Source organism: Tursiops truncatus, chromosome 5, assembly GCF_011762595.2.
Source record: "Tursiops truncatus isolate mTurTru1 chromosome 5, mTurTru1.mat.Y, whole genome shotgun sequence".
Lineage (NCBI taxonomy): Eukaryota > Metazoa > Chordata > Mammalia > Artiodactyla > Delphinidae > Tursiops > Tursiops truncatus.
Genome location: NC_047038.1, coordinates 74,496,935 through 74,524,013, shown reverse-complemented (window position 1 = coordinate 74,524,013; position 27,079 = coordinate 74,496,935). Strand labels below are relative to the sequence as shown.

At 36.7% G+C, this 27,079-nt stretch overlaps 1 protein-coding gene across 32 annotated transcripts in view; it reads left to right on the top strand.

Moving 5' to 3' along the window:
* The window catches only part of CLOCK (clock circadian regulator), a 132,970-nt gene that overhangs the window by 89,538 nt on the left and 16,353 nt on the right, over positions 1-27,079 (top strand). For all 32 annotated transcript variants that reach the window (XR_004526684.2, XR_004526683.2, XM_033857043.2 and 29 more), the window contains 10 exons: positions 5,373-5,493; positions 9,391-9,504; positions 9,640-9,758; positions 11,520-11,602; positions 11,815-11,921; positions 13,652-13,799; positions 14,366-14,441; positions 23,521-23,662; positions 25,431-25,531; positions 26,066-26,155. Coding sequence is in view for 30 of the 32 variants with exons in the window: in XM_033857043.2 (XP_033712934.1) it covers positions 5,373-5,493; positions 9,391-9,504; positions 9,640-9,758; positions 11,520-11,602; positions 11,815-11,921; positions 13,652-13,799; positions 14,366-14,441; positions 23,521-23,662; positions 25,431-25,531; positions 26,066-26,155 (1,101 nt within the window). In the remaining 2 variants the exon portion in view is untranslated. The remainder of the gene's footprint in view (positions 1-5,372; positions 5,494-9,390; positions 9,505-9,639; positions 9,759-11,519; positions 11,603-11,814; positions 11,922-13,651; positions 13,800-14,365; positions 14,442-23,520; positions 23,663-25,430; positions 25,532-26,065; positions 26,156-27,079) is intronic.

The window sequence follows — 27,079 nt, the reverse complement described above, 5'->3', positions numbered from 1 at the left end:
TACTCTGCTACTTTGTACTTTGTAAAGAGAATGGACTCTATACTTAAAAGGCCAGATTCTAAAAGGGTACTTTGTTTCTGAAAGCCAGGCAGTAAGTAATTTGCTAATTTCTTTGGGTCACACAGAAAATGACTTGGCTTTACTGCTTCTCTAGGGGCTTTCTTTACAAGTAAGCTCAAACAATAGGTGATTAGCCCAACATCTAAAAATTGTTTGGGAATAAACAGTGAGATTATAGCAACATGTAAGTAAACTACTATGGGCAGAGAAAAGGACAGAATTTTCTGGAGGACTCTTTTTAAAAAAATATTTACGGGGCTTCCCTGGTGGCGCAGTGGTTGAGAATCTGCCTGCCGATGCAGGGGACACGGGTTCGCGCCCTTGTCTGGAAAGATCCCACATGCCGCGGAGCAACTGGGCCCGTGAGCCACAATTACTGAGCCTGCGCGTCTGGAGCCTGTGCTCCGCAACAAGAGAGGCCGCGATAGTGAGAGGCCCGCACACCGCGATGAAGAGTGGCCCCCGCTTGCCACAACTAGAGAAAGCCCTTGCACAGAAACGAAGACCCAACACAGCCATAAATTAATTAATTAATTAATATTAAAAAATATATTTACGTAGTGAAAAAAGCCAGGGAAAGAAATCCTCGATAGGATTAAGATATGACTAAGATAAGATTGAATAGTGGGTTCTAATAAATAAAACGAAAGAATGTATATAACAAAACAGAAGCAGGCTCACAGATAAAGAAAACAAACTGGTGGTTACCCGTGGTGAGAAAGATGGGGGGAGGGATGAGATAAGGGTATGGGATTACCCCTACTACGTATAAAATAGATAAGCAACAAGAATATATTGTACAGCACAGGGAAATATAGCCATTATTTTGTAATAACTTTAAAGTATAAATAACTTTTGTAATAACCTTGTAAAACTTTTGTAGTAACTTTGGAGTGTAATCTATAAAAAAAACTGAATCACTATATTGTGCATCTGAAACTAATAATACTATAAATCAACTATAATTTAAAAAAATAAAGTTAAGTAACTTGAATAAATGTATAATTATATGCTTTTAAACCACAGACATTTTTATTGGATTTTCTTTCGGTTATGTATTTATAGAAACTATATAATCTTTAATTTAGTCATAGTCAGGGTATAATTTGCAATGTGGTCAGACTTTTTAAAAGCCTGCTTCTTGGGCACTTTCCCTGGACTTCACTGAGAATTAGATTCCTTTTCTCTGTGTTCTCACGTTACCTTATACGTACTGCCACCGTGACACTTACAGTGAATTGTAATTTTCTGTTTATTTTGATAATAATGGTAGATGTAAGCTTCCTAAGTGCAGGGACTTCATCTCTGTATCCACGTGTGCTGGCTAATTTCTCAGAGAGGCACTTACGAATTATTGATTGAGTATAAGAAAGTGAGTAGATTATTTGATGTAGATGTTTTAAAAACTCCTTCCTAATGGCATACTGTTGTTGGATCTTTAGTGAGGGAATATTTAATTGCATTTTGAAATAACAACATGTCTACCACAGATCTAGTTGGGATCCAAGTGTTTGATCATTAACATTCTCCCCTCAGTGAGAAACCTTGTCACCATTCCCTCCTGGATTTTTTTTTTAAACTTTTAATTTTAGAACTATTTGTAGATTTATAGAAAAATCAAGAAGATAGTACAGAGAGTTCCCATATGTCCCCTACCCAGTTTCCTCTGTGAGTAACATCTTCTGGATCTTTTTGATTGTCTTGTCAGCCAAAGCATGTAGCAGGTGAACGTTTGGGCAGAGGAGGTCTCTGCTGATCCAGCAGACCCATTTCATTCCATGCGGAGTTAATAGTAGCCTTTATTAAAACAGTTTTTGTGTTTTTTTTTTTTACCGCTCTCCAGTTACGGTGGATACTTTCCTTCACATCAGTGACAATGTTGTATGTTATTTGAAGGTTTGAAAACAAAAACACAAGTGTGTTTTGAGGAAATGAAGTAATACTTGTTTAGGATCAAACACAGTAAGGAAAAAAGTATGTGATTTTCTGTTTTGGCTTGCCATTAATAATTAAACTGTAACAGATGCTAAACAAAAGGTTTAAAACAATGGTGTGCCTTTCTTTGTATTTGAACATGCATACCTTTTTGTCTAAAACAGAATTTTGGCTCTTGCCCAGAGGGGGAGAAACATTAGCAAATCTCTAAATATAGACTTTAGTGTTTATAATTCAGTTCTGTTGAGAAATTAAAATTTGCCATCTTAATCAATGGTCAGTGTAACAACATTTTTAAATTTAAATTTGACTGTAAAATTGCAAGACTGATTCTATAGGTCCTGCAAAAAATTTTTTAACTTTGTCATATCATACTTATGAAATTAATTTAGGTACATTTTAACCTATTTGTGGCTAATAATCAGGAAAGGAAATTTATGAATTTTTTTTTTTTCCTGGTATGGCTTTCTACAACAGAATTATGGGGTCATACCACCTCCATGCCAGAAGGGATTTTAGACATCCTTAGCCCAGCCCCTTTATGTTTGTTAGAAGCATACATGAAACCCAGAGAAATTGGACTTAATTGTACAATTTAGTGGAAGTGCCAAGACATAAAGTTGGGTCTCTTTACCAGGAGCTTAAAATTTGTAAAATTTTACAGTTTAAGATTGTTTTCCTCATACTTGCTTAAATGTGTTCCTGAGAAGAGAGTATATTAAATTTGTTACCATGTAATATAGGAAGGAAGATTCACCATGTTACAGCCTAACAGAGTCCAGGACTAAAAGTGCCACTATTAAGATACTGTATGAGCATTTCATTTTCTACTCTTCTTAACTTGGTAATTTTGAATTATAAACACAAGAATGTGCTAAGAAAGTCAGTACCATCTTTGGTGTAAATGCAGTATGCAGAAATAACTATTTGGAATTTTTTTCAATAGTTATATGATTATTGGTGAGTAAATACTTTTAATAAGAAAACCAATATTTGAAATAAGCAAATAAAGCTTACTTGATAGCGCCAGAATCTCTGTTCCTTACGCCTGTACATAAGGAGCATAGTTGTTTAAAAATATGTTATATCCAACATATACCTGACATTTCTTTGGAGGAGCTTTCAGTCCCTTTTGAGCAGCTACTCTCTATAGCAGGTATTTGTCAGTTTTCTCACTGAGGAAAAGATAATTGATGAGAGTTAATAATTTCCACCGAACGGTTGCATTGACCTAATGTAAAGAAAACAGCCTGTTGATTTATATCATATGGCAATCAGCAGGATTTACATTTCTTCTTCATGAAAATAATTGAGGGACACAGAAGGATCCAGATAGCTGTCACTTCCTTCTCTTTCCTTTGAATTGTGCTTGGGAACTGAGTGGATGGTATGGCAACATCAAGTATGATCACCTTCATTTAGAGATTGGAAGTGTAATGGTTAATGGAAAATCACACATCAGTTAGTTGCCAACTAAGTCTGATACTTCAGTTTATCGAGTGTCTGGGGACGCAGAATGGTGGAGAAGTAGTGCTTGTGATCACACCACTCTGTATACTAGATAATCATGTATTTTCTCTATGCATATGAGACAGCCTGTAGATTTATAGATAAAAAAGCAAGGGTGACAAAGGTTAGATCATAATTTACTGAAATAGTGGAAGAACTGTCAGTAAAAGTAAATAATTGTAGGAAACTAATCATCTCCAAAATGAGTTTTGGTTCTACAAATAGGTATCTTATTTTTCTGTTAAAACTATTTTTTATATTAATGTCAATGCCTATATTTTAATACTTTATTTTATGAATAAAAGGCAATTTTCTAGCCTTTTTTGTTGTTCATGCCTTAATTTTTTGTTTATTCCTTCTGTTCTAGAGACTTTTCAGACATTCAGAAAAATTCCTTGTTAAAATGCAGATATATTTTTGGTGTGGTTACCCCTTAAGGCTTATCAAGTAACTCCTTAATGCAAAATAATTTACTGCACTAATAACCGAGATGTGCAAAGCTCAGTGTTATTGTATCTTGATTTGAAGGATAGGAGATAAAGGTGTAAGATATAGGGCCCTTTAATTCACCCACAGAGCAGTAGGACATAGAGATTAAAATATAATTAAATATTTTTGATGGGAAATGAAGGATATGAGTAGTAATTACTAAAGGAACTTTATTATTTTTACTGTGGATTATGCAGTTAAGGGACATATTATTGAAGGAAATAATTTGAACTGGTCTTTGCAAGATGGAAGGGTACAAACATGTGGTGAGAGAGGGGAAAGGTACTCCACTTCATGAGGTGGACCTTGAAGGCTAGAGAAGATACAGAAGGAAGAGTGTAAATGTATGGCTTGTACAAGAGTGGTAAACACCCCTTTTCCCACCTCTTACCATCCCCAGTAGCTGTTTTTTGTTACTGTTTGAAGTTTGTTTTGTTTTTAACAATCTTTACAGTGTTTGAAATACAAAATAAAAGTGAAATTTCTTAGTGGAACCCTTAGCCCGCTTTCACAACTCCTTTTCACTTCCCTTGCCCTCCATGCCTACCTCCATAGTCTTGGAGATACCACTTCAGTAACCCCAGGATTCCACAGGGCAGTTTGAAAATGTAGAGAAGCCAGGTAGACTGCATGGGATTTGGCAGGAAATGTGAAGTCACTAAAGTTTTGTTGTCGATGGTTCTTACGGACGGGCACTGTCCTATTCACTTTTGATTCCACAGCCATGGCACATTGTAGGCCACCTGTTGCTTGTTGATTAAAGCCGTATTTTAGCAAGGATTATAATGCTCAGCACATAACTTGCCTTTTTTGGGGGAAGAGGGTGGTTATCTTAAAGCATGGCTTTTTGACAATGGGATACAGGATAGATGGCTGGAAAAGATGAAATAAAAAAGAAAGGACACATTGGACAACTGAAATGACACTTAAAGTCAAGTCTCCTCTTCATGTAGCCTGTGGCCACTCCTGTGGTCCTTTATTGTAGTGTACACCACCATAACTTACCAGAGTTTGGGATGTGTGGTAAGGCTACATCTGGTAGCCTGAGATTCTTCTAATCAACTTTCTTAGTCCTGTTATATTTTACATGTTCAAATTTGAAACTCACGTTTGCAAATAACTTATCAGACTTTCAAAGGTCATATTGATCATGAATCTGATGACACTAGTCTCAGAGGCAATGAGGTCATGTTAACCTCTTTCACCTTCTCAGTCTTGTTTCTTGAGTTGTGCTCTGTAACATGACATTTGTCAGTTTTCACAGATAATTAAACATTAACCATGTGCTCATCTGATGTATTAAGAGTGATTATGTACTTTAAAAATAAATGTCTCTTGAATCACTAGAATTATTTAACTTTTAAAAATTTCTTTTTCAGTCAGATCTTGTGGATCAAAGTATATTTAATTTTATCCCAGAGGGGGAACATTCAGAAGTTTATAAAATACTCTCTACGCATCTGCTGGAAAGTGATTCATTAACCCCTGAATATTTAAAATGTAAGTAGTAGTTCTTAAGCAAAAAGTTAAGCAGATTTGGTTGTGTTATCCTTTACTTTTGTAATTTTGTGACAAACCCAGGTATGTTTAACCAAATTAACACATGGCATCATTACAAATACCCTGTTAGATCCTTTTTAAATACTAACATATGATGGAATTATGACCATATTAGAAGTCTGAACTCTTCCAGAATACATTGAAATCTCATCTTTTTGTTATAGTATGCCATAAAACTGTATTTTACACAAAAATGGAACTTGCAGTATATTCTTTTTAATTTTTATATAAAATCTTACTGTGTTTAATGAGAGAAAATGAAACAGCTCATTTTCACCATCACTAACCAATTGAACACTGAAACTATGGGGCAAGACTTCTATATTTAAAAAAATGATTTAATAAAGGAAATTGCTTTATTAATTAAACAGAATTAAACAGTAATTTATTGGATATGTCTAGTGTGCCAGACATTTGTGTGCTATACCATAAAAGTGCCAAGAATAGGGAAAAGTAGTCCCTGCCTTTAATAAGTGTAAAATACCATGGTATAATCTGACTTTTCTCCTAGATTCACTGGACAAGTTAATTTGACCAGAATACCTCATTTTCTTGCATAAATTATCCTGTGTAAAATCTGAAATCATTACAGCACTACATTTGGCCATTAGTGATTAGATGTCTTCTTTAGCTACTTTTTCCATGATTTTTAAGTTTTGACTTTTCCAGTAATACTGATGTGAATCATTTTAAAGGTTCTTTATATTTTAAATCTTCAAATTCTGCAGAACACTAACCGTTCAAGAATTGAGATACGCATACAGACACAGACACACACACACACACACACACGTGTAAGTATGTGTGAACATACATCTTTGATAAGATAGCCTGTCAGAAGGAGTTGAGAAGAAGAAAAACTGGAGACCAGGAGAATCGATTTGAAGCCTATTTATAATTGTTTAAAAATCAAGTTCCTATGACTTTGACCAAGAGACTAGTCTTTCACCCAGGAGAAAGATTTGGGTTGGGTATAATGACGTAGAGGCCAGTTATAGGCCTGTAAACGGTATTTGAAGTCGGATTGAATGACGTTGCTTGAGGTTAAATAAATAGAGTAAGGAGAGAAAAATTAGAAAGATGGAACCCTGGGCCATGGCAAGAGGTGGACAAAAGAGGAGTCTGCTTTAGAGACCTTCACAAGGGCAGCATTGTCTGGAGAACTGAACGAAAGCCTTTGGCAGAAATACAGACCTTAGGCTTCCGTTTCCAAGATCAGGCAAGAATACTTTAAAAAATATATATATATATTTATTTATTTATTTTTGGCTGCGTTGAGTCTTTGTTGCTGCTCACGGGCTTCCTTTAGTTGTGGTGAGCGGGGGGCTACCCTTCGTTGCAGTGTGCAGGCTTCTCATTGTGGTGGCTTCTCTCGTTGCGGAACACGGGCTCTAGGCGCGCGGGCTCAGTAGTTGTGGCACGTGGGCTCAGTAGTTGTGGCTCGTGGGCACTAGAGCAGAGGCTCAGTAGTTGTGGCACGTGGGCTCAGTAGTTGTGGCTCGTGGGCACTAGAGCAGAGGCTCAGTAGTTGTGGCGCATGGGCTTAGTTGCTCCGAGGCATGTGGGATCTTCCCAGACCAGGGCTTAAACCCTTGTCCCCTGCATTGGCAGGTGGATTCTTAACCACTGTACCACCAGGGAAGTCCCCAAGAATACTTTTTTTTTTTTTTTGCAGTACGCGGGCCTCTCACTGTTGTGGCCTCTCCCGTTGCGGAGCACAGGCTCTGGACACGCAGGCTCAGCGGCCATGGCTCACGGGCCCAGCCGCTCCACGGCATGTGGGATCTTCCCGGACCGGGGCACGAACCCGTGTCCCCTGCATCGGCAGGCGGACTCTCAACCACTGCGCCACCAGGGAAGCCCCCCCAAGAATACTTTTTAATAGAGAAAAGCCTTAATTAAATGACTTTCAGACCTCCTGCTTAAAGAACTGATATACAAAAAAAGTTATTTCTGTTTTTGTACATGAAAAAAGGATGTTTCATGTCAAAGGAGTAAACGAGATGTAAAACAGAGGGTAAATTGCTTGGAAAACTCAGGATTCTGTAAATATGCCATTTGGGCCATAATGAAGGTGAGGTAGTACAGGTGATGTGATTTGTGTCTAGAGAAGGAAATAGGGCCTAATGTTTCATCCTAAACAGTTTGTTTTTATTTTTTAACGTAGTGAGAAGCCAGTGCAAGGGGATTTGGGTGGTTTTGTGGTCTGAAAAGGAAATCTCTCAGGTGGAAAATTTTGAAAAATAACCAGAATGGAGATTAAAAGGATAGCAGTAGAAGTAAGGATGGAGAGGAAAGCACGCATTCAATTGTTGAGTGGATAAACTCAGTAGGACTTGGTGTTAGGCACAGGTGTCCAAACAGCTAGGGATCATCCATGGGGAAGATTTTAGGAAGAGAGTAGTTAGAGTTTGAACCTGTTGAGTTTGATGATAAACCCATTCATGATAATAACAGAAGAGTATGTGTTTGATGCTGTGAGTGAAGAGAGGTGTTATTAGTCCTTGAGTGCTGAAATAATAATAATGAAAGTGATGTTAGTCTTAGAGTAATAGGCAAGGGTGAATCTGAGCAGGAAGAGTGTGGAGGCATGGAGAGTCCATTTTTGCAGTTACCTGGATACAGGGTAATTGACATCTGTACTAAGTTGGTGGTACTGGATGCTCATTTGGAAAAAACGACTCATGAGAGCTTCCTTGGTGAAATGAACAGCACATCCTATGACAGATTAGTTTGGGAACTGGTGATAGGACGAGAAGAGACCAAATTGATATGATTTCTAACTAAGGAGTTAAGCATACATACATAGGACGAAGGGGAAGGACAGCTGGCTTAGGAAGAAAGGGGGATAAATTCACTTTCAAATATTTTGAGTTTCAGTTACTGATGGGACAATCAGGTAGAGATGTTCTGAAATCAAATAGTGATATGAGACTTGGTCTTATATAAAATGTTAGAGTTGGGGAGAGAGATTTAGGAGTAAATAAGTTTGTCAATGCTGGTAAGTTTGTAAAGGATAATAGATTACAAACAAAAGGACTTTTTGGGCTTCCCTGGTGGCACAGTGGTTAAAAGAACTTTTGTGATGCCCATAATTTGAAGACTGATTAGCTGAAGAGATAGAAATAGTAAGGTAGGAAGGGAAGTTTCATACTATGGGAATGAAAACTTGTGAATTTTAAGAAGAGGTAGAAACAGTGAGGAAAGACCATTGAGCTTAATACAGACGTGGGTGATTTTTAGAAGAGGAGTTTCTAAAGAGGTGTGAGGGCAAAAGCCACAATGCATAAAGTTAAGGGAGGTAAACATATGGAAACTAGAGCACATAATGAAAAGGAAGGAGATCTGTGTTACTAAAAAGAGTAGCATGGAAAACTCTTTACATGTTTGCGATGGAAAGACCTGAACAAATTTAAAAGTAGAAAGTAAGGAACCACAAAAGAACATGTGTGGATGTTAAAGGGATGAATACCGTGGTGTGGCCCTGGTCCTGGAGAAGGAAGAGAGGAAAGACTGTTCAAGGTAGACATAGAAGTATTAACTTTGGAATAGGAAGCAAAACCTTTCTTTGAAATTAGAGTGAAGAATGAGAAGGAAGGACAAATAAAAATGGAGGAACATGGAGTGGCTTATATCAGAAGATCTGTTTTCTTTATTAAGGACAAGGTGAGATCATCTAAAGAAACTGCTTTTATGGACTAAACAAAATGTCATTGAGGACCTCTGTTGAAGGAAATAATGATTGTAGACTTATACAACTGTTATAATCTTACTTTGTGTGATATATCATTCATTATGATAAATCACAAATATGTCATATTTTTTCTCTTATTTCAGCAAAAAATCAGTTAGAATTTTGTTGTCATATGCTTCGAGGAACAATAGACCCAAAGGAGCCGTCTACTTACGAATATGTGAAATTTATAGGAAATTTCAAATCTTTAAACAGTGGTAAGTTAAAATGCTTCTTTTGCAATGTAATTTCACTTGGTATTCTTTTAAGCTCTTAAGGACAGATGTTTGAATATCAGTAAAAACTAGATTTTCCTGGAGTAACTGTTGATGCTTATTTCCTTATTGTTTTAGTATCCACTTCAGCACACAATGGTTTTGAAGGAACAATACAACGCACACACAAGCCTTCTTATGAAGATAGAGTTTGTTTTGTAGCTACTGTCAGGTTAGCTACACCTCAGTTCATCAAGGTATGTTTCTAATTTTATTTCACAAAGGGGTTTCACTTTATATTATGAGAATTATCTGTGTAATTTTTTGTTGTTTCCAGATACTTCCTGTAAACATTGAAGTGGTAATGGCCATGAGACATTAAATATACATGATCATGATATTTTTGAAGCAAATAATGAGTTATCAAGGCACTCATTAAATTACATAACTAATTTTTAAATGTACACCCTTTGTAGTTAACCAGTGGTTATGTATCACCGTTGTCCTGCTTTTGTGCAAAATTTTAAGATGCTTTTTTTGTATGGTTCACAACTGCAATAAAGGGGAAAAGCCAAAAATCTAGGTAAATTTAAAAGATTGGTTTTGAAATTTTATTTTGAAATGCACAAGTTGCTTTTTACTGCCTTTCATGTACCTCTTCAGCTTTGAAATTCAGTTAAATAATTTATTTTTATATCCTGGGCCCAGGAAGCAGATGATTAGTAGGGAAGTGGGAAAATCAAAGACTTCAATCACTGGAAAATGGCTGGAAATAAGCCAGGCTAAGATTTTAAATTTAGGGAAACACCATATTATAGGACAAAGTACCGAATTAGCAGTTAGAGGATCTTGAACCAGTCTCGCTCTGCTTGTTTTGATCTTAATAGCAGTGGCTAAAATGTTTATTGAGTGCTTACCACATGCTGTATACTTTACATGAGTTATTTAATTCTTAAAAATGCTGGTATGATCACCATTTTATATATAAGGAAACTGTGGCCTTAGGGAAGTTAAGTTACTTGCCCAGAGTCACAGCTATTAAGCAGTAGAACTGAGAGTGATTCTAATTCTTTTTCTCTCAAAGCCCAAACTCTTAATCACTATGCTGTGCTACAGAAGGTTATTCAAGGACACAGAGGCAGGTTGGAATACATTGCTGAGTATGACTAGAGTCTAGAGTTACTGTGTGTGGAGGAGCGGATAGGGATGGTGAGAGATGATGTTAGAAAAGTAAGCAGATGCCGGCAATGAAATGTGCTTCTTTCTTTGTTGTTTGTTTCTCCTTGCTGAAGAGTGTAGACTTTATCCTGATGGCATGAGCAGCCATTAAGGTTTTTAAGCAGGGAAGTTATACAATCATATTTGAGTATTTATAAGGTAATTGTGGCCAGAATAGAAGAGGAGTTGAAGGACAGGGAGACTTGCTTGGGGAGACACTTTGGCAATAGTGTGAGCCAGTGATGGCAAGGGTCTGGAGTCTAAACTAAGACCCTGAAGCTGGATGGGATCGAACAGATTTCTTAAAAACTTAGAAGGTGAAATTGAAAGGATTTAGTAGTGGCCATTTAGATGATGAATGGTGAAAATGAGTGTATTGTGACTATCAGATTTCTAGGCTTAATGGCATAACACAGGTATGCCTCTGTTAATGAGATGGAACATTGTGTAACTGGGTATGAGGAGTAAAGCAGTTCGTTTATTTTAGGACATGTTGAGTTTGTGATGTGCAGGAACATTCAGACAGAAATACAGAACTCTAATTCAGGAGAGAGATCTGAATTCAGAATTAGGGTTTTTAGGCATGTGAGTGAATAGAGAAACGTGTCGAGTGAGAAGTACTCCCCCAGAAGCCTGCATCTATTTATTGCCGTATTCCTTGGTACTAGAAAATAAAAATGTATTAAAAAAATGTTTAGGGAAAAGTTAGCTAAGAATGACTTTTACAGCTAACTATGTTTGGGACTGTGCTAAGGACACTGAAAAGTATTTCTAAATTTTAATTATTAATTTATTTGTAGGAAATGTGCACTGTTGAAGAACCTAATGAAGAGTTTACATCTAGACATAGCTTAGAATGGAAGTTTCTATTTCTAGATCACAGGTAACTCCCATTTTTCAATTCTATAAAAAGATAATAATCATATTATAATTCTTGAAATTAATGGATTTCAAGGACAAACTGTTTCTCATCAGGGCGCTCAAACTCATTATCCATTATTTAAAAAATAAAGGTTCCTCCCAAAATTGATTTCTAGTTGAGTATTTTTTATTATGGAAAAATTCATAATATTGGTTGTTTTATATGTAATTTAGGGCACCACCCATAATAGGATATTTGCCATTTGAAGTTCTGGGAACATCAGGCTATGATTACTATCATGTGGATGACCTAGAAAATTTGGCAAAATGTCATGAGCACTGTAAGTAGATTTTAATATTTCTGGTGATAATAACTTTTTAATCTGTAAATAACTATCATATTAATAGAAGGTGGTGGAATACCAACTTAGAACCATTTCTGTATTTTTGAAATATATTGGAAATTTTTTCTTTGTATATATAACTAATTCCAGTAGGAATCCTAGATCAAGTCTAAATTAAACTTCTTCCCATTCTACATATTTCAATCTATAGTAGTAAGTATAGTTTTATAATATGGCATCTAATAAACCTTGTTTTGAAGTATATAAGCTCTACATCTAGAGTAAGAGAAGTAGGTTTGTTTGAAAATTGTAATAGTATGTCAAAATATTAGAACACTATTTCATAAATTTTGATATCCAGGCCCAGGAGGTAGGGGCACATTTAAAGAATCTCTTTTAGAAAACTCATAGTGAGTGCTTCATTAATGTTACCTGCCGTTGTTATATTAGCAGAAGGAACATTATCATCGCATTTTTTGCCCTGTTCTAAACAATTTACGTACATTATTCTCTATTTTTCATCATCACAGTTGTAGAAAGTAGATACTACTATTATCTCCACGAGTAAACTGAGACACAGAAAGGCTAACTAATTTACTTACAAGCCCATAACTCATTGGTGGCAGACAGGATTAGAGTCTAGCCCTACCCCTTTACCAGGTGCTATTCATTCCTTGTTTCAGAAGTTTGTTTTTAATAGGTTTTATTTGCTTCTCTGATCCTCCTCCCCAAATCCTTCCCTCTTGAGTGTCCTCTAAATTAGGTATTTAAGATACTTTCATAATGTCTTAGGCCGGTCTCATAAACCTCTCTCTATGAAAATAAATCATGTTATATAATATCTTCAGCTATATGGAAGATTTTCAGAGTAAAGTCACTTCACAAAAACATTCCTCACTTCACGTGATAATGGGCACTAAGCTCCATGATGTATTAAAAACATCTGACACCTCTATTAGCTAGCTGGGTAATTTTGGACAAGCAGTTTGAAGTATGTAGAACTTGGTTTCCTCATTAATAGAGAGAGCAAGCGATTCCTGTCCAGCATTTCCTAAGGTTTGTTGCATGCCAGTCTATTAAAAATGAATTTTATGGTCAAGGAAAACTAGGTAACAGCTTATAATCAGTCCCCATCTCCGCACCACCAGAATCTTGACATGTATTAGCGTACTCAAGGCTTTGAGAAGACCTGTTTAACAAATTTTCCCAAGTTAATTTAACCACAAAACCCATTTGTTGCTTAATGTCATTAAAAGGCTTCCAAACTTACAATCTACAGAGAATGTTTTGGGAAATACTGTATTGTCAGTTACTTTAAATAATTAAATTTTTCTGATTTTGGTTAGTTAAGGTTTAGAATTAAATGCCTCAAAGATGCTGTACTTGTGGGGGCTGGGAGGGTGGGTGGAGTCCAGGTGTGATTACTTATTACTGTTGCCCTCAGTATGTCTTAGCAGGAGAAAGTCAGTACGTGAATAATTTATTCTTGAGTATTTGGAAATTTATTGTATGTGAAAAGTATAAGATCAGCAATAACTGGCTGTAAATTGGGCACTGTGGAAGGTATGCTAATTGCTATCTCTACAGAATAGCATTTTCTTATAATTGATGTTCTATATGTTATTGAAAAGCCAGAAGAAGAATTATATATATAGATATAAATGTGGGTGATACCTTTGGCTAAAAATCTAATAATATGAATCAAAACATATTTCTTTTCTTCTTAGTAATGCAATACGGGAAAGGCAAATCATGTTACTATAGGTTCCTGACCAAAGGACAACAGTGGATTTGGCTTCAAACTCATTATTATATCACTTATCATCAGTGGAATTCAAGACCAGAGTTCATTGTTTGTACTCACACCGTAGTAAGGTAATAATTCTTTTTACAGAATTTCTGAATATAGAAACATCCATAATGATTCTGGAATGTAATTTTATGTATAACTTATTAATGAAGTACAAAGTGATTTTTTCACCATTTTTGATATATATTTCAATTTATTATTACATTTACTTATAGGCATTATATAGAAAGAAATACAGTACAGATATGTAGAAATATATAATTCTTGACATAAATTTTATGGTTTAGAGCAGATGTTGTAACTGTCTTTTATGTACCACAGTCAGTCATGTGAAAGGAGAACTGGAGTAGATAAAGCATGCTCTTCCCTTACTTAATTCCTCTTAATTTAAGTTCTGTGTGGTTATGGATCCTTTACAGTAGCACATAAAGCTTTTGAGATACGTAGAAAAATGGAATTTGAACTAAGATATACACTGTATGTATATGTTTTAGGTTTCTGTGGTGCATAGAAAATAGTCTGGAATTTGTGATGAACAAGTAAGACACATAACAAACACTGAATGGTTGCACCTCTGCAGTATTTTAAATGAATGATCAAACACTGAAATTCTATTTTTTACCATTTATAGTTATGCAGAAGTTAGGGCTGAAAGACGACGAGAACTTGGCATTGAAGAGTCTCTTCCAGAGACAGCTGCTGACAAAGTATGTTATCCTACAGTTTTTTTAAATTATTTTTATTTCTTCCCAGTGAAAGACAAGACTCAACAAATATTTCATTTCCTTACTTGTGACAGGGTTATAACTATGCTTTCCTATTTATTTTTATATTAAATTTAATATCTTACAACCTTGTGTGCTTCTAAAAAAGATTTGAAGGGCTGCTATTTAGTGATAACTGTGTGAGAAACATGTATGATCTCAGATTTAAACTAACATTTGTTACAGTGTGCTAGGCTCTGGCTAGGTTTTTATATAAATTACAAAAAGTCATTTATTTCTCAGACATCCTTATCTGAGTAGGTGATATCCCCACTTTGAAAATATTAAAACTGAGCTTAAAGACTCATGCCTGGCAAGTTACAGTCAGATTTTGAACTCTGGTTTCTCTTTTCATTGTATCAGGTAGGAGTGTAGTATATTAGCTACCTATTGCTGTGTAACAGAACTTAATGATGTAAAATAACACACGTATATTATCTGATAGTTTCTGTGAGTCAGGAGTCCAGACACAGTTTAGTTGGGCCCTCTGCTTCAGAATTGGTCATGAGGCACAACGTTTCAGCCCAGGGTCTCTCACAAGTCTGTAATCAAGGCGTCACTGGGGGCCACAGTCATCTCAAGGTTCAACCCTGGCAGAATCTGTTTCCAAGCTCACTTAGTGGTTGTTGGAAGGATTGGGTTCCTAATGGGCAGTTAGACTGAGGGCCTTGGTGCCTTGCTGGCTGATGGCCAGAGGCAATCCTCAGCTCCTTTCCAGGTGGCCCTTTCTATCAGAACAAGTATGCAAGAAGATCTAGGGAGAGAAAAATCCAGCAAGATTAAAGTCAGTGTTTTGTAACCTAATCACAGAAGTGATATCCCATCACTTTTGTCTGTTCTGTTCATTAGAAGTAAGCCACTAGATCCAGCCTACAGTAAAGGGGAGGGATTATACAAGGTTATGAATACCTGAAGGTAGGAATCATTATGAGCCATCTCAGAAGTTGCCTACAACAAGTATTTTTGACCTATAGAAAAATAAGTGGAATGAAAAGGTCAAGAATGTATATTAAAAAATGAGTTAAAATAGGCAGCATGCCAGGGGACAGAATGGGAGGATGTCATTCAGTCATTCAACAAACTTTATTAAGTACCTTCCATGCACAGTGAAGAAAACCATCAACGAAATGAAAAGGAAATCTACCAAATGGGAGAAGCTATTTGCAGATGATATATCCAATAAGGGGTTAATATCCGAAATATATAGAGAACTCATAGGACTCAGTAACAAAAGAGAAGTCCGATTAAAAAATGGGCAGACAACCTGAGTAGACATTTTCCCACCAGACACGTGAAAAGATGCTCAACACCTTTCTAATCATTAGGGAAATGCAAATCAAAACCACAATAAGGTATCACCTCCTACCTGTCAAAATGGCTGTTATCAAAAAGACAACAAACAACAAGTGTTGGCGAGGATGTGCAGAAAAGAGAGCCCTCATGCACTGTTGGTGAGATTGTAAGTTGGTGTAGCCACTGTGGAAAACAGTATGGAGGTTCTTCAAAAAATTAAAAATAGGACGACCTATCAGTTTCACTTCTGAGTATTTACCTGGAGAAAACAAAAACAGTCGAAAAGATTTATGCACCCATGTTCATGGCAGGATTAATTACAATAACCAAGATACAGAAGCAACCTAAGTAAAAATGTGGTACATATATACAGTGGAATACTTTGCAGCTGTAAAAAAATGAAATCTTGCTATTTGCAGCAATATGGATGGATCTTGAGGGCATTATGCTAAGTGAAATAAGTCAGAGAAAGACAGCTGATCTCACTTATACATAGAATTTAAAAAACAAAACAAATGAACAAACAAAACAGACCCATAGGTACAGAGAACAAACTGGTGGTTTCCAGAGTGGGGCGGGGGGGGGTGGTGTGTGGGCTGGGGCAAAATAGGTGAATGGGATTAAGAGGTACAGACTTCCAGTTGTAAAATAAGTAAGTCACGTAGGAATATGGTTAATAAAACTGTAATAGCTTTGTATGGGGACAGACGGGTACCAGACTTACCATGATATTCATATTTAAATGTTGAATCGCTATGTTGTACGCCTGAAACTAACAATATTGTGCGTCAGCCATACTTCAGTTAAAAAAGAAGAGTGCCGGGCTTCCCTGGTGGCGCAGTGGTTGAGAGTTCGCCTGCCGATGCAGGGGACACGGGTTTGTGCCCCGGTCCGGGAAAATCCCTCATGCCGCGGGGCGGCTGGGCCCGTGAGCCATGGAAGCTGAGCCTGCGCGTCCGGAGCCTGTGCTCCGCAACGGGAGAGGCCACAACAGTGAGAGGCCCGCGTACCGCAAAAACAAAAACAAACAGACAAAAAGAAGAGCGCCTTCCCTGTGCCAGGAAGTACTGGACATCGCTCTAGCTGCTGAGAATATGGCTGCTGCTCTCATGGGTCCTATATGAAAGAATTTTTCCAATGAGGCTCTGTCTGCTTAGGGGAGGAAAATCCAGCATGTTTTTAGTGAAAGAAATTTTCTGAGGAAAGTGCTTAAATCTAGAGTTCCTTGAAATAAGGACTATCATAGAAACCAAAGTAATACATATAGAGATTGTTCTCTTTACTTCTTTTTTTCCCCTCATGCCCATGTCCAATCCTAGGAAATTCAGCTAGCCCTACTTACAAAATATACTCCAACGATGTCTACTTTCTCCCCACATTAATGTTACCACCATGATCCTCCTGAGTTTAGGGAAGAGGTCCACTTGAGATATATTTTTCAGAAATGTCCATGTGTGGATGGTTTTAGTCAGGAATCTAAACATGATCACCAAGGGAATGAGTGTAGAGAGAAGATGACCAGGCACTAAGCACTGCGGCACTCAACGTTAAGACGTGAAGGGGTCAAGGAAGAACCAATCACAGGAGACCAAGGAGAAATATCCACTGAAGTAGGAATAATACCAGGAAGCTAAGTTGTCCTAAAAGCCAAGAAAAGAAAGCGAGCGTGTCAGTGAGGAGTGAACAGTCAGCTTTGTCAGGTGCTGCTGAAATAAGTTAAATTAGATGAATACTGAGAATTGAGCATTCAGTTCAATAACATGTATTCATTGACCAGTAAGAACAGACCAGGTGGAATAGTAATATGAGGGAAAGCTTGATTAAAGTGGGTTTAGAAGAGAATTTTCTCTGAGACAAGGGGAATTAGAGATGGTAAGTAGGGAAGGGTTTTACTACAAAGAGGAGAGAGATCTGGCAATAATAGGAAGCACTGGGCTAAGAAGCAGCTTTTGCTTTTTAAGGTGGGAGAAATAATAGCATATTTGTATACGGACAAGAATGGTCTGAAGGAGAGAGAAAAATTGGTGATAGGAGAGAGAGCGGTAGAAATGCTAGAGCAGTGTTCTTGAGTAGGTGAAAGAAGATGGGATCTAGTGGACAAGTGAATGGATTAGGCTTAGCTAGATAGAGGAGCAGATGATTTCAGCTACAGAAGGGGTTGGGAAACTACGGCCGTTCGGCTTGATCTGGCCCTCTGCCTTGGTTTGTAACACCCACAAGCTACAGATATGTTTTTTACATGTTTTTAAGTGATTGAAAAAAAAATAATGTTTTGTGATACACAAAGATTATATCATCAGATTTCACAGCCACACTCAATCGTACGTTGCATATGGCTGCTTTTGTACTACAACAGTTGAATTGTTGTGATAGAGACTGTGTGGCCCACAAAGCCTAAAATATTGACTCTCTGACCCTTACAGAAAAGTGTGCTGATCCCTGAATTACAGTAACATGAAGAAGGGTAGAACATGTGAGTATGTATGCTGGTAGGAAGGTTGATATAGTAGTGGAGCTGTGGCATTTCTCTACAGTGAAATAGGAACTGGAGTTTGGGGTTTGAAAAGAGGGAAAAGTGTTGAATAGTTTTCTAGGAGAGTGAGAAAGTGAATGGACAAGGGAATTTTAGTCTGTTTGGCAGGCAGGATAAAGGGCTCATTGAGGGTCTTGGTCATTTATTTAAAGAGAGAACAACGGTTAGCATGTGTGTTTCTTCAGCGATGTTCAGCTGTGCAGGAACAGATGTGGAATAGGTTAATAATTGGGTTTCACCAGCACTGGTATTTTCCTAAGGGAGTATGGTGAAGGGAGATACGGGCAAGGGAGTTGATGATACATTCAAGGGTGTGTTTGTGATGATTAGCCATGATTTTAAGCTGGTTAAAGAGGGAAGAGAAAACAAGAGTGATTATGAAAATGTGGTAGAATTGATGTATTTTAGGTTCCACTGAAGGATTATTGGAATTGGGATACTAAAGGGAATGAGGAAGAAACAGGGGGAAAGGTGGTTAAAGAGTAGGATGTTTGAAACTGAGGTTATGGAATGCTTATTTTTATTGATTATGACAAGGTCTAGGGTTTAACTATAAGAATAAGTGACTGAGGACAAGTGGATGTCAAGGTCTTCATCAAGGAATAGAGAAGTCATGGTGTCAAATAGGTGAATGTTGGTAATCTAGGAATTAAGAATCAGTGAGGGCAACATCTAACAACATACTCAGCAGGAGGAAAGCTGAAAGCATTTCCTCTAAGATCAGGAACAAGACAAGGATGTTCACTCTCACCACTTTTATTCAACATAGTTTTGGAAGTCCTAGCCACGGCAGTCAGAGAAGAAAAAGAAATAAAAGGAATCCAAATTGTAAAAGAAGAAGTAAAACTGTCACTGTTTGCAAATGACATGATTCTATACATAGCAAATCCTAAAGATGCTCCCAGAAAACTACTAGAGCTCATCAGTGAATTCGGTAAAGTTGCAGGATACAAAATTAATACACGGAAATCTGTTGCATTTCCATACACTAACAACGAAAGACCAGAAAGATAAATTAAGGAAACAATTCCATTTACCATCGCATCAAAAAGAATAAAATACCTAGAAATAGACCTACCTAAGGAGGCAAAAGACCTGTGCTCTGAAAACTATAAGATGCTGAAGAAAGAAATTGAAGATGACACCAATGGATGGGAAGATATACCATGTTCTTGGATTGGAAGAATTGATATTGTCAAAATGACTGTACTACCCAAGGCAATCTACAGATTGCAATGCAATCCCTATCAAATTACCAATGGCATTTTTTGCAGATCTGGAACAAAATATCTTAAAATTTGTATGGAAACACAAAAAACCCCAAATAGCCAAAGCAATCTTTTTTTTTAATTAATTAATTAATTTATTTATTAATTTATTTATTTATGGCTGCGTCAGGTCTTCGTTGCTGTGCGTGGGCTTTCTCTAGTTGCGGTGAGCTGGGGCTACTCTTCGTTGCTGTGTGCAGGCTTCTCATTGTGGTGGCTTCTTTTGTTGCGGAGCACAGTCTCTAGGTGCTCAGGCTTCAGTAGTTGTGGCGTGCGGGCTCAGTAGTTGCGGCTCGGAGGCTCTAGAGCACAGGCTCAGTAGTTGTGGCACACGGGCTAAGTAGCTCCATGGCATGTGGGCTCTTCCCGGACCAGGGCTCGAACCCATGTGTCCTGCATTGGCAGGCAGATTCTTAACCACTGAGCCACCAGAGAAGCCCCCAAAGCAATCTTGAGATGAAAAATGGAGCTGGAAGAATCAGTCTCCCTGGCTTCAGACTATACTATAAAGCTACAGTCATCAAAACAGTAAGGTACTGGCACAAAAACAGACTTACAGATCAGTGGAACAGGATAGAAAGCCCAGAAATAAACCCACACACCTATGGTCAATTAATCTATGATAAAGAAGGCAAGAATATACAATGGAGAAAAGACAGTTTCTTTAATAAGTGGTGCTGGGAAAACTGGACAGCCACATGTAAAAGAATGAAATTAGAACATTCTCTAACAACATACACAAAAATAAACTCAAAATGGATTAAAAACCTAAATGTAAGACTGGATACCGTAAGACTCTTAGAGGAAAACATAGGCAGAACACTCTTTGACATCAATCACAGCAATATCTTTGGATCCACCTTCTAGAGTAATGAAAATAAAAATAAACAAATGGGACCTAATTAAACATAAAAACTTTTGCACAGCAAACAAAACCATAAACAAAAGGAAAAGGCAACCCACAGAATGGGAGAAAATATTTGCAAATGATGCAACCAACAAGGGATTAATCTCCAAAATATACAAATAGCTCATGCAGCTCAATACCAAAAAACAAACAAACAGCTCAACCAAAAAAATGGGCAGAAGATCTAAATAGACATTTCTCCAAAGAAGACATGTGGATGGCCAATAGGCACATGAAAAGATGCTCAACATCGCTACTTATTAGAGAAATGCAAATCAAAACTACAGTGAGGTATCACCTCACATGGGTCAGAATGGCCATCATCAAAAAGTCTACAAACGATAAATGCTGGAGTGAGTATGGAGAAAAGGGAACCCTCCTACACTTTTGGTGGGAATGTAAGCTGGTACAGCCACTATGGAGAACGGTATGGAGGTTCCTTAAAAAACTAAAAATAGAATTACCATATACTCCACCAATCCCACTCCTGGGCATATATATGGAGAAAACCATAATTCGAAAAGATACGTGCACCACAATGTTCATTGCAGTGCTATTTACAATAGCCAGGACATGTAACCAACCTAAATGTCCATCAACAGAAGAATGGATAAAGAAGATGTGGTATGTATACATAATGGAATATTAGCCATAAAAAATAACTAAATAATGCCATTTACAGCAACATGGATGGACCTAGAGATTATCATACTGAATGAAGTAAGTCAGACAGAGAAAGACAAATATGATATCTCTCATATGTGGAATCTAAAAAATGATACAAATGAACTTATTTACAAAACAGAAGCAGACTCTCAGAGAACGGACTTGTGGTTACCAAAGGGGAAAGGTGGATGGGAGGGGTAAATTAGGATGCTGAGGTTAACATATGCAGACTAGTATGTATAAAATAGATATTCAACAAGGACCTACTTCCCTCCATTATAATGAGGAGGAAAGAGAAGATGGTTATGTTCATATACCTGGTATGTTAATAGGTAGAGTTACATATTTGGTGGTGGCAAGTATTCTCATCGATATAAGACAAAGCTATCAGTTGAGAGGGGGAGAAAGAAGCTTAGGAACAATGGGAAAGATATGGAGTAATTGTGAAGAGTAGGAAGATGAGCCCACTAGAAAACTTAATGTTTCTGCTTAGTGTTGAGTATCTTTTTTAGGTTGGCGGTCATTTTAGGTTGACTATAATTGTCTCCAAAGGAACAAGTGAGCTGGAAGGCTAGGTAGGACAGGGATGGTTTAAAGTTAGATTTTAATTTGTGCTCTTAGAGGTGCTAGAGTATCTGGTAATGACAAGGAGTAGAGATTGAACGCAGTAGAGTAGAGGAAAAGGTTTCTTGGAGACGAGGAGTTCCTAGAAAGCTGAGAGGCCAGGACAGGATATTAGATGAATCACCAATATGGATATTGAATTCTGGAGAAAGGTCAGAGTTGGTGTGAAGAAGATTTTGAGCAGTCAAATGCGGAGTTCCAAAGATGCTTTTAGTGCCTTGTCTGTAAACTTAAGTGTCATCTTAATTCTGTTGGGTTTTTTTTTTTCACTTTTTCTTTTTTCTGATGTGAAATATATGTAACAAAATTTACCATCTTAACCTATTTTAAGTATATAGTTGAGTGGCATTAAGTACATTCACACTGTTGTGCAAGCATCGCCACCATCCATCACCAAAACTTTTTCATCTTTCCAAACTGAAACTCCACACCCATTAAACAGTAACTCCCCATTCCCTCCTCCCTCCAGCCCCTGGCAGCCACCAATCTACTTCTGACTCTGTGAATTTGATTCCTATAGGTACCTCATGTAAGTGGAATCATACAGTATCTGTCTATATGTGACTGGCTTATTTCACTTGGCATAATGTCCTCAAGGTTCATCCATATTGTAGCATGTGTCAGCATTTCCTTTTAAAGGCTGAGTAATATTCCACTGTATGTATATACCACATTATGTTTATTCATTCATCCATCAATGGACACTTGAGTTGCATCCATCTTTTGGCTATTGTGACTAATGCTGCTTGAACATGGCTGTACAAATATGTGTTTGAGTACCTGCTTTCAATTCTTTTGAGGATATACCCAGAAATGAAGTTTCTGGATCATATGGTAATTCTATATTTAATTTTTTCAGGAGCTGTTATTACGGTTTTCCATAGTAGCTGCACTGTTTTATTTTATACATTCTTGTCAGCACTGCACAAGGGTTCCAGTTTCTTCATATCCTCACCAACACTGGTTATTTTCTGTTTTTTTTAATAATAGCCATCTTGATTGAAGTGGTATTTCTTGGTTTTGATTTGCATTTCCCTAATGATTAGTGATATTAAGCATCTTTTCATGTGTTTGCTGCTTATATATCTTCTTTGGAGAAATGTCTCTGCAAGAGTTGCCCATTTTTTAACTGGATTTTTTGTGGCAGGTATTTTTGGGTTTTGTTTTTTGGTTTTTTTGTTTGTTTGTTTTTGGTTTTTTTTTTTTTGCTGTTGAGTGGTAGGAGCTCTTTATATATTCTGGGTATTAATTCCTTATCAAATAAATGACTTACAAATGTTTTCTCCCATTCCATGGTGCTTTTCCACTTTGTTTATAGTGTCCTTTGATACACTTCTGTTGCCTGTGCTTTTAGTGTCATATCCAAGAAATCATTGCCCAATCGAATGTTATGAAGCTTTTCCCTTTTTTTTTTCCTAAAAGTTTTATAGTTTTAGTTCTCAACGTTTAGATCTTTGATCCGCTTTGAGTTAACTTTTATATATGGTATAAGGTAAGAGTCCAGCTTCATTCCTTTGCATCTGTTGTTTCTTTAAATAGAGAATGAAACCAAAACTTTCTGGCTATTAAAATTTTTTTTTTCATTTCTTGACCTAATATTACACAGGTACACTTCCCTTGTTATGGGGTAAAAACTGATTTTGGGGAGGAGGAATTAGCAAGAAGTATTGCTAATTTGGGAACTCTGAACTGAACCACAAGAAAACATTTATTTTACTCTTGTCTCCTTAGAGCCAAGATTCTGGGTCTGATAATCGTATAAATACAGTCAGTCTCAAGGAAGCATTGGAAAGGTTTGATCACAGCCCAACTCCTTCTGCTTCCTCCCGGAGTTCAAGAAAATCATCTCATACTGCAGTCTCAGACCCTTCCTGTGAGTACCCTAGCTTGAAAGCAGACTTCCTTTAAAGAGAGTCCTTCTAAATTGTTTATGTTGCCGGTATCAGCATTTTTCATCGACTGCCACTTTCAAATGATAAGTGTTTACATTTCTGAAATACACTAGCCTTTTCAGTGAGCAAGAGGCACATTGCTCACATCTAGCAAAGAGTTAAGTGTATAAAGTAGCCTATAAAATATGTAGGTAGTAATATTGGTCTTGTTATTTTTTAATCATCCCTCAAAAAGAAAGCAAAACTATTACAGTAATTCCTTTTTTATTGGTAGAGCCAGTAAGTAGTGTTCTTTGAGTTTGCTTTTTGAAAGTGCTTTGTGTGTATCTTGTCTTTATGAAGACTTACATAATTGTCATTAAATTAATGTCCTTCTTAATTTTTTAAAAAGAGTCTAGCACCTTTGTTTCTCAGAGTATTAAAACTATATATAATGAAAAAGGGGGTTGTCTGAACTACTCAACATGGTGGGTAGAACATCAAAAGAGGTTAAATATAGAAATTTCTGAGATCATAGAAAAAAAATTTTTCCCTATTATAGCTATTTCTTCCTTTTAAAAAACAAATTATTTTACTGTGGTAAGAACACCTAAAATGAGATCTACCCTCTTAAATTTTTAAGTGTACAGTACATTATTGTTGACTGTAGGTATGACGTTGTACTGCAGATCTAGAGCTTATTCATTGTGCTTATCTGAAACTTTATGCCCATTAATTAATAATTCCCCATTCCCTGCCTCCTGGCCATTGGCAGTCACCATTGTGCTCTTTGATTCAATGAATTTGCCTATTTCAGATACCTCATATAATGGAGTCATGCAGTACTTGTCTTTTTCTGTCACTGGCTTATTTCACTTAGCATAATGGCCTCAAGCTTCATCCAAGTCACAAGTTGCAGAAAGTCTTTCCTTTTCCAGGTTGAATAGTAGTATTTCACTGTATGTATACACCACATTTTGTTAATCCATTCATCTGTCAATAGACATTTAGATTGTTTCCATACCTTGGCTATTATGAATAGTGCTGCAGTGAACGTTGGAATGCTAGTATCTCTTTGAGATGCTGATCTCAATTCTTTTGCATAAATACCCAGAAGTGGGATTTTTAGATCATATATGGTAGTTCTAATTTTAATTTTTTTGAGAAGCATCCATACTGTTTCTACGGTGTCTGCAACATTTCCCATCCCCACCAACGGTGTGCAAGGGTTCCAGTTTCTCCACGTGCTTACCAACACTTGTCTTCAGATTTTGTTTTTTGAACAGTTTATAAGCTGTTTTTTTTTTAATTGAAGGATAGTTGATTTACAGTGTGATATTTTTGATAATAGCCATCCTGACAGGTAGAGGTGATATCTCATTGTGGTTTTGATTTGCATTTCCCTGATTAGTGACGTTGAATATTATTTCATATATCGGCTGGCCATCTCTATGTCTTTTTTGGATAAATATCTGTGCAAGTCCTTAGGCCATTTTTTAATTGAGTTATTGGTTTTTTTTACTATTGAGTTATAGGAGTAGTAACCATTTTTATATTTGAAGTTTTCCTATTTCAGATATTTTCTTTGTCCTTAAAAAAGAAGTGATTAAAAGGAATCATCTTGTTGTCATAGACTTCACTTTTATTGAATAATTTAGAAAAATAACTCAAAAACCACTTTTATTCACTGAAATGCGTTTTGAGATTGATCTTTGAAAATTATATTTTATAAAGTACTAATGCTATTCTGTTTTTGTTGACCAACCTTAGCTACACCTACAAAGATCCCAACGGATACTAGCACTCCTCCCAGACAGCATTTACCAGCTCATGAAAAGATGGCACAAAGGAGGTCATCATTTAGTAGTCAGGTAAACTCTACAGGTAGTATTCTTCTGAATAAAGATTTATTAAAGGGGAAAAAAACATCATCTAAATCTTCAGAAATTCATTTATTTATTATCCCTTTCTATGAAATTCAAAATAGTTGTTTATACATAACACTTACTCAAGATCGTTATTTTTCTGTGGAGTAGTTGTCAAACATACCAGTCCTTTTGATTATTTTTCAGGTAAACTGTTAGATTTTTTTTTTCAATTATGGAAGACTGATAATTTAGAGCCGTTTTATATCTAATTTCAAATACCAATCACTTTCAGTAAAGTCCAGCCAGCTTTTATTGGGAGCCCATGCAAGGTAATGTGGCAGGTGCCTTGAAAGACAAAAAGATAAATAGGGAATAGGCATTTCCAGTTTAGAGGGGGAAGACATGCCTATACTCAGCTAAAAAAGTATGAGGCTAATTGTAATTCAGTTATAAAGATGCCATGGTGATATTTCTGGTGGAAGTACTCATTTATGGGAATGATTGTCACCCCAGTGTTATTGTCTATTTTGCTTCTAGTCCATAAATTCCCAGTCTGTTGGTCAGTCATTAACACAGCCAGTGATGTCTCAAGCTGCAAATTTACCAGTTCCACAAGGCATGTCCCAGGTATTTCTGTTTGTTTCAGTTAAGTATTTTAAAATTATAAATTGTTTTTAAGCTACTAGAGATTTTTAAAAGTACATACTTACAGGGCAGTAAATCTCAGCTGTGGGCATTTAGAATATCTGGGGATTTTTTGATTGTCAATGATATTGGGGTACCACTGGCCCTTTAGTCAGCAAGGACCAGGGGTGCTAATTGTCTTTTAGGGTGTGTGACAGTTTTGCACAACAAAAAACTATCCTGTTTAACCCCTATTGAGAAACAGTATAGGCAGAAAGATATTAAAGATGAAATGTAGCTGTTCATTTTGTTCTTCTTATGGATAGTGGAAGAATTGAGTAATTTTATTCATATATTCATCCATTTGTTTATATACAGGACATTTATTGAGTTCCTTGTATTATCAGATATTGCAGGTGCTGGCAGTAAATATATCTGTACTAAGAGACTTTATTACATCTAGAGGGAAGGACAGTTACCTACAATACAATGTACTATAGTCTATGCTCAGGGTCTGAAGTCTTGATATGTGAGCACATTAGATGGACCCTTAATGCAGCCTGAGGAAGTGAAACAGAACTTCCTGGAAGAATTGTTACTTGGACTGAGTCCCAGAGGAGGCTTAAATACAAAAACTAGCAAGACAAAGGAGAGGTATTGCAAAAGTGACACTTTTGATTATAACTTTGCAACTTGTAATTTATGACTGCACTCATTCAGTGCCTCAGACACGTTAAAAATACTACTAAGTTGTGCTAAAAATAATCCAAAAGTTTCTGTTCTGTTTGGTGTTAAAGATATCTTAACAGTATCTTAATTTCAAATAATGATAGTTAGCAATAGGTAAAAACAATGTTTTTCTAAAAATACCCTTATCATATGCGGTTATTTAAATTATATATATATATATAACTATAGCTATTATAT